At 42.2% G+C, this 8,605-nt stretch overlaps 1 protein-coding gene across 1 annotated transcript in view; it reads left to right on the top strand.

Annotated features, from left to right (window-relative positions):
- Positions 1 to 8,605, top strand: part of HSD17B4 (hydroxysteroid 17-beta dehydrogenase 4) — a 216,062-nt gene that overhangs the window by 187,439 nt on the left and 20,018 nt on the right. Inside the window, exon 16 of the mRNA XM_068108628.2 lies at positions 5,559 to 5,665. Within this exon, the coding sequence (XP_067964729.2) occupies positions 5,559 to 5,665 (107 nt within the window). The remainder of the gene's footprint in view (positions 1 to 5,558; positions 5,666 to 8,605) is intronic.

Below are 8,605 nucleotides of genomic sequence, written 5' to 3'. Positions count from 1 at the left end.
TTCAACGATATGACTCCCGATGACGTTGAGGAGCTGCTCGAGACCCACTCAGATCCGTTAACGGACGAAGACCTGGTGGAGATGACGAAGTCAGCAAGTGAGGAAGAAGAAGAGGAAGAAGAGGGTCCAGGGGATGAAGAAGAATAAGGCCTATCACTGGAACGCCTCGCAACCATAGTGAGAATGGCAAAATAAGTTAAGGGAAGGGCTGAAGAATGGGACCCCCAGATGATTCGTTCGTTGAAGTTCAGAAATGTAATCGACGGAGGCATTGAAGTCTATAAAAACCTCCTCGCCCAGAAGAAAAGGCAGCGCCAGCAACTGCCCATCACTATGTTCCTCACCCGAAAAAAGAAAGAAGACACGCCTACGTCTTCAGCACGAAAAGAAGTTCCGGACGACGACGAAGATACTGCACCACCTGACGAGGCGCCTGCTGAAGTGGCGCCTTCAGAAGAGCTGTAATGCTCTTCTTTGCTGTGCAGTACAGTAAAAACTATTATTGATATACTTACCCAGTATCTATTACAGTATTTTCAAATATACTGTACAGCTATATATACACGTACAAATATTTTTCTAATACGTAACGATGGGTCTCAAAAGTGTGTTTAAGAGTGTAGAAAGGGTTTATAAGAGCGTGGGAAAGGTTTATCAGAGTATGGGGAGGGTTTTTAAAGGCTTAAAATATATAAAAATAATAAAATAAATATATGGTTTCGACTTCGCGGATTTTCACCTATCACGGAGGGTTCTGGAACGTAACCCCCGCGATAAACGAGGGATGACTATATATATATATATATATATATATATATATATATATATATATATATATATATATATATATATATATATATATATATATAATTATATATATATAATTATATATATATATATATATATATATATTATATATATATATATATGTATATATGTATGTATATATATGTATATGTATGTATGTATATATATGTATATGTATGTATGTATATATATGTATATGTATGTATGTATATATATGTATGTGTATGTATGTATATATATGTATATGTATGTATGTATATATATGTATATGTATGTATGTATATATATGTATATGTATGTATGTATATATATGTATGTGTATGTATGTATATGTATGTATATATATGTATATGTATGTATGTATATATATGTATATGTATGTATGTATATATATGTATATATATGTATGTATATATATATATATATATATATATGTATGTATGTATATATATATATATATATATATATATATATATATATATATATATATATATATATATATATATATATATATATATTGTTGCGGATCTGTCGCCGACCTTCTCCCCTTACCAAGGGGGGATTAGTCCCTTTGTCTTTGACTGACCAGGCGCGACCCGAGACCTATGACGTCCCTTCCGGACAGCGCGAAATAGGGTATGAGGACCAAATTCGCTTATTACCTAAATACTCGCACACTCGCACTGCAGGAGACAAGCCTCGCACGAACCACGTGTGTTGATACGCCGAGCGGTTGCGTACACGCGATCCGCGCCGTTTAGATGGTGGAACCCGATTCAAGCGGTTTTATTCGTACCACGCTTAGTCAATGGAGAAATCACGGGTACAATCGAATCAGAAAGGAAGAACAGGTTTATTTACAATATACACAATGATTCAAGAGCAGAGACACAGAGCAAATCCTTAAAAAGTCTTACTTAATACCCAAAGACTACAGGCCCGTTTCACTCACACTCACACGGGGATTGCAGATGCAGGATGATGGTCCGCGCGTCCAGGGATGGCTCTCGTGCAGCTTCCTCCGGTCCCCGGCACGTTCCGTGTAGATGGATGGAACAGAAGACAGGAGCTTGTAGCGTGCCATTTGGACGCAAAGGTTATCTTGGGGCGAACGGTAGGGGGCGGTCTCTGGCGCGGCTGGCGGTTACTCACTCACGGCTATTACCGCATTTACTCGCGTGGCTGAAAAGCGCTATTCGCGTTCCCGGCGTGTCTGGCTGCGCCTGCGTACGTGTACCGCCAACGCTTCTTCTTCCCCCTGGGCACGCACGTTATACTGCGAGGTTACAGTTCACAATGGCGTCTCCACTGAACAAGTCCTTCAAATCCTCTTGCATCAAAGTCCTCGCACAACGAGCTCGGACAACATCAAAGTCCCTTAAGTCCTCAACACTCGCTTATCAAACCACTGGACGAGTCCTCACTGAACAAATCCTTCAAGCCCTTTCCAACCAGTCCTTTCAACCAGTCCAGTCCTTATCCTTTCGCCACCGCCGTTCAAGTCCTTTCGAGGGCTTTGCGCAGCGCATTATATAGGCACGCCCCGCGAACCTTCTTGAACTCACTAGACGCGCTTTACCACGCCTTCTCACGCCATGCCGCTAGAGCCCTGATTGGCTGGTGGCTCTTACCGTCTTCCCCACGCCGCTCTCCCTGACCCCGCACCCCTCCTTTTCAGGCCTACCTCGTGTTACTCGACTAGTGGTCAGCCGAATGGGGCGCGGGATCAATTACGCCCATAGAGGTAGAATTGTGTCCATCCCATATTATGCCCACAGAGGTAGAATTGGAGGGTGGACGCAAAATGAATGGGGCCTACTCTCCTGTCTTTACACAACGCAGGTACTAAGAGGGGAAATGGCCTATTCCTACACATACTAAGACATAACTTTATGACAAATGGGCCTTTATGTTGCTCGTGTGACTAACTATGGGGGGCAACCCTTTAACCTTTAATGACTTCAATGTGCCAATTTCAAAACTGCAGATATATATATATATATATATATATATATATATATATATATATATATATATATATATATATATATATATATATATATATATATATATATGTATGTATATATATAGATATATATACATACATATATACATACATACATACATACATACATACATACATACATATATATATATATATATATATATATATATATATACTCAACATCAAAATAAACATCAAATCTTTAGAAGGACACTCATTGATATTGAATTCCTCCTCGCAAAAATGAAAAATATTTGAACACAGGTAAAGTTCAGCTATCTTTACTAATCACATGTCATTAAACAAGAGGTTGCCTCAATCACAAAAAACAAAAAGCATGAACATCACAAGGGGTGGTGCAACAAAAGTCACAGCACTGCAACACAAAGGCACGCACCTGAATACAGTCAAAACAAAATTACACAGGAATAGACACAACACTCCTAACAGTCAAGGACAGAATGACAGCAGTCCTCAATATCGTGTGTGTCCTCCCTGAGCTGTGATGCAGGCTGTACACCTCCGATGCATGCTCTCTACCAGGCGTCTGATGCGGTCCTGGGGAAGTCTGTCCCACTCCTCCTGCAAGCCTTGAATGAGCATTTGCCGATTTACAGCCGTTGATCTCCTCGATGCAAGACGTCGTCCAAGCTCATCCCATAAATGCTCAATGGGATTGAGGTCAGGGGAATAAGGCATCCAAGGCATCACTTCAACACCCTGATCCTGGAGGAAGTTGGTGGTCAGGCGAGCAGCATGGGGTCGAGCGTTGTCCTGCTGGAAACCTGCGATGTCAGGATGAGCCTGGAGAAATGGCAGCAGTTGAGGTCTCAAAACGTCATTGACGTAACGCTGACTAGTGAGATTGTCTTTAATGATGACCAGAAGTGTCCTGAAATGGGTGGAAATGCCGGCCCATACCATCACACTGGGTCCTCCTCAACGATTGATCTGGCGAATACAACATGATGCATACCTTTCCCCACCTCTGCGCCATACCCGTTGGCGCCCATCAGCAGCATGGAGGCAAAATCTGGACTCATCGCTGAATAAGACTGCACTCCACTGTTGCTGTGTCCAGCGGCGATGCTGCAGACACCATCTTAGTCTGTTCCGCCGATGCACTGCATTTAACACTGGACCTCTGCAAGGACATCTTGCCACCAGGCCACGATTTCTCAAGCGCCTCCACACAGTGGAGACACTGATGCGGTTGTTGTGGCGACCTTTTGTCACTGCAGCTGTTTGCGTCGCAGGGCGAAACAATCACAAAGATGCTGCAGCGCAATACAGCGGTCTTGGTTTGGGGTGGTTACTCGTGGTCTTCCTCTTCGTGGACCATCATTCACAGTTCCAGTTTCACCGTAATGCCTGGCCATGTTGGAAATTGCAGGCTGTGAGCAACCAATACGTTGGGCAATTGTTCGCTGGCTTATACCAGCCTCAAGCATCCCAATTGCCCATAAACGTTGTTCAGATGTCAGGCGTGGCATCTGAATTTTCTTGTTGTTTTCCCTGTCAGAAGCCTCCAGAGTGACTATAGACAGCAGTAAATGAATGTCTAACCACGAGAACTGAAGGATTTCATTATGAGGGTCATTATTTAAAGGGTAAGACACCTATACAGAACCACTCAAGCATTTCATTGTTGATCAACCAGGTGATTGAAGTGAAGTTCCCATTACATAATCACCCATTACAATTGAAGAAACGTGTTTGTAAAGCTGCACATTTCAAAAAATGAAAGTGATAAGTTTATTTTGGTGTGTGTGTGTGTGTGTGTGTGTGTGTGTGTGTGTGTGTGTGTGTGTGTGTGTGTGTGTGTGTGTGTGTGTGTGTGTGTGTGTGTGTGTGTGTGTGTGTGTGTGTGTGTGTGTGTGTGTGTGTGTGTGTGTGTGTGTGTGTGTGTGTGTGTGTGTGTGTGTGTGTGTGTGTACAATTAATTAAATGACATTAAATTTGTTGGATAAATGATTTCCAGAAATTTTAATCATTCCATTGCATTGTATGTGCCAAAATATCATTGTTGTACAATAATATGCATGCTGTTCAACATGGTATATAGTATTAAAATGAATAAAAGATCAAACGCAGAAATGTCTTGACAGCAGCTGCATTCAAAGACGAATATTTTGACACCAGTTTGAATAAAATCGGAAAGCCAAAACATTTTCATGGTCATTTGAACACTTATTCCAAATGCATGGAAATGGCATTTTCTGAGCATGACGTTCCCTTCATATACCATGCTGTAGAAAAACAGTCATACCACAATCCAACTGTACATAATACCTGAAAATGTTCCAAAGGCATCACGATAACAGAATATGAATTCAAACCTCCTGTGTGCTCGGTTCTCTACGTAGCCCTATTTCTAGGCCCCTTTTGAGAGTTGGCTCCTCAAATATAAAGGTTCAGAGGGAATAGATAAGATAATGAATCGTAATGGGAGTAACACAAGGTGGCAGGTTAAAGATTAGGGAAGAGCAAGCATGAGCAGACAGATCAAATATTTCACAGATGGGAGAGAAGTGTAACTTGGAGTGAATGGGAGCAGTTGTAGACTAGATTTGAGAATTGTCTTCACTGCGACACTGCCTTGAGTTGCCGTCCATTTGAACACTGGACTTTCAAGTGAGCATTGGTTTAAGAACTGAATATTTAATGATTTTCTTGTTGGTTGGAATCAAAGTTGGTTCCTTCAGAAGCCTTTCACGTCCCCCCGTCCCCCCCTTTCCTTTAACAGTTCACACCCATGATGAAGACAAAGTACCCGTCTCTTTCAACCAGTTTACCCTGCTCGTACCCAGCTCTGGTGGCTTTGCTGGTAGCAGATCCTCGGGCAAAATGAAGGTATGCTCTGCTTTCCAGGAGACGCTGAGGGAAGGCCTGAGCTGCCTACCTAAGCTTTCCATGGAAGTTGTAGCACCGTGATTTATGATTTGATCAAATGACCCCCTTGGTGTGAAGAGCTGCCGATCAAAATAATAGACACGATTGCTGAACTCGTCTTTCAGCGCTTGCTTTTAACAGTGTCATTGAACTGTTTCCTGTGACGAGAAAATGGCATAAAATCTTGTGGAAAAATAAGGATGAAAAAAAAAAGAAGCATTTCCAAGCAACACCTACTTAATTCCACATTGTCTCATCCTCTGGCGTTGAATCTGCTGCTTCTCTTGTTCATTTTCTAGCTTATTGCCCTGTCCGCTTATTTAGCGGCCAAGTTGTCTCTGCTTCAAGAACTTTTTAGTTTCCCAGATGACTAATGGATCTTAGCTTGAGGGACAATTTGCTGTTTAGTTTTGCATGAAATAAACGTCTGTACACTTGGCTGGAGGAGCTTCAGCGCGCACCGTTCTCTACGCGCCGAGCATGGATGAATGCGTTGGTGACTGTTCTTCCATTTAATATCGCCAACAACAGCGCATGGAGAATGTTAAAAGCTAATCTGCCTTGCTATTCTGGCCATTCCACTTGACTTAACTCCTTTTCTTTTTTTTGGTGTATGTGAACAAGGCTCATGGCAGGGCTGGAGCAGAATGAAGAACCACCTTCAGAGGCCATTTTTCCCCGCAAAGCGGGGGTTGGCCTTTTTCGGGCACCGTGGTCCCCTTTTTGAAGCAATGTTTTATGGCCGGATGCTCTTCCTGCCACCAACCCTGTTAGTCACCTCTTGCGACACACAGGGAATTACCAGTGAACTGGTACTCAATTTTCCGACCTCGGAAGGATGACAGGCTGAGTCAACCCCCCTGGCGTTAATTCAGCGATAGACCAGGATTCAAACCCAGGATCCTAGGATCCCAAGCCGGCACCCTAACCGCTAAGCCAACACCAGGCTAAGGCTGGAGCAGAATGGAAGGGAACAAAATGCAAAGTGGGAAACGTCAACAGCAGAGGAGAAGTCAGAAGTGGGAGTGGGATTCAAGGGAGGGGAGAAGAACACATCAGGGTGAACAAATTGCACACAAGCTGAATGAACCACGAAGAAGAAGAAGAAGAAGAAGAAGAAGAAGAAGAGGAAAACAGAAAAGGAACAAACCAAACAGAAACTAACAAACGAAAAGGAGTGAGGAGGAATCATAATAACTTGGGAAAAAGGAGTGTTTGGGTATGCGGTAATTTGCGGTAAAAGAGACCGTGAGTTGGGGATGGGATTTGGGGTAGAAGAGACATGGGGATGACCTTGGGTAATGGTGAACAGCTATCTTGAAACCCTGGTGGGAAGAATTGAATTTAATAGACCGGAGAAGTCGAATCCTCGGCGAGAGAAAAGATGGACAAACGATGGAGGTGTGAGCAGTGAGCCTGGATTTTCGGATAGGATTCCGTCCTCATCCCGGATTGTAGAATTCCCTTTGGCAATCCTTTGCTCACTGTCAAGCAGCCTGTAGGGAGACGTATGAGCACATGGACTGGTGTGTGGATGTATTCGAGGGGGCTGCAGGGATGTTCTTTCCAATTCCTGGTATTCCATACCGACACTACAGTACATTATAATATCAAAAGTATTGGGATAATCATGAAATGTGCAGGATTATTAATCCATTGTCATTTATTCAATTTTTTTTTATCATGAGTTATTCCAAGACATTCCACGGTCTTGTAATCGTCGACCTCATTTCTAGCGAGTGTCATTACGCTGGTAGATGTGAGGATGCTCATTGTAGTAATTCATCAAAGTGAGTGGAGCAGCGTTGTGTAAAATGTCGCATTTAAACACCCGTATGAAGCACATATGTGCCTTTGCTTTATGAAAAAAGAATGTGCATGCAGGTTGGGGGGTTTCATTTCAGGTTTAGGTGTGCATTCCCAGCACCTTTGGTAAAACTGTACAAAGTTTTAATGGATACATGATTTTGCTTCTATATATCACCTGCGAGACCCTTTCACTGTCCTCTTATGCCATTGTGAAATAAGGATAAAATCACTGTAGGAGTAGCATCAGCATTATACATTGATTTGTGAACAGGCAGACGAAGGTTATGTTTTTTCCCCTGTTTGTTACATGGCAATTTTTTTTTTTTTGGACAAGTATGTTCATTACTCCACATTGTTTGTGTGATTGTGGGCGTGTTTGTGTGTGTGTGTGTGTGTGTGTGTTAGTGTTTGAGTGTGTGTGTTTGTCTGTCCACTCACTTATACTTGCCTACAGGTCACAATTTTAAACCGATCTTCACGAAACTTCACTAAATGGTAGAGTTAGTGGTCCGACAAAATCCTATTTATATTTGAGGTCGAAAGGTCAACATAGGTCAACATAGTCAACCACTTTTTCAAATCTCTAAAATCCTCAATTTTCATCCGATTGACTTGAAATTTGAATAGGATTTTCATATCAGCTAGCTGAATTCAACCACCAATTATAGATGAGGTCAACATAGGTCAAAAGGTCAACATAGGCCAAATTTCTAAAATTGTCAATTTTCATCCGATTGACTTGAAATTTGAATTGGATTTTCATATCAGGTCACTGAATTCAACCACCAATTATAGATGAAGTCAACATAGGTCAAAAGGTCAACGTAACCCAAATTTCTAAAATTGTCAATTTTCATCTTACTATAATTTACCAAATGTCCATTTGTCCATCCGTCCGTCTGTCCGTTTGAAGATACCGCAAAAACGGCTGAACTGATCGCAACGATATTTTGGGTGGGTAATCCTGGGACCCCTGGAGTAAAATAGGCTATATTGTTTTTCCAATTTCAGCTTTGGTCTCTAGCATTTTCAGGTTTGGACTCCCGCATCACGTTATTTTCCCGGGTACCGCACAAATGGCTGCACCGATCG

The sequence above is a fragment of the Myxine glutinosa genome, chromosome 2 (assembly GCF_964187855.1).
Source record: "Myxine glutinosa chromosome 2, kmMyxGlut1.1, whole genome shotgun sequence".
In the NCBI taxonomy this organism is placed as follows: domain Eukaryota; kingdom Metazoa; phylum Chordata; class Myxini; order Myxiniformes; family Myxinidae; genus Myxine; species Myxine glutinosa.
This window is presented reverse-complemented; position numbering and strand designations above follow the sequence as displayed.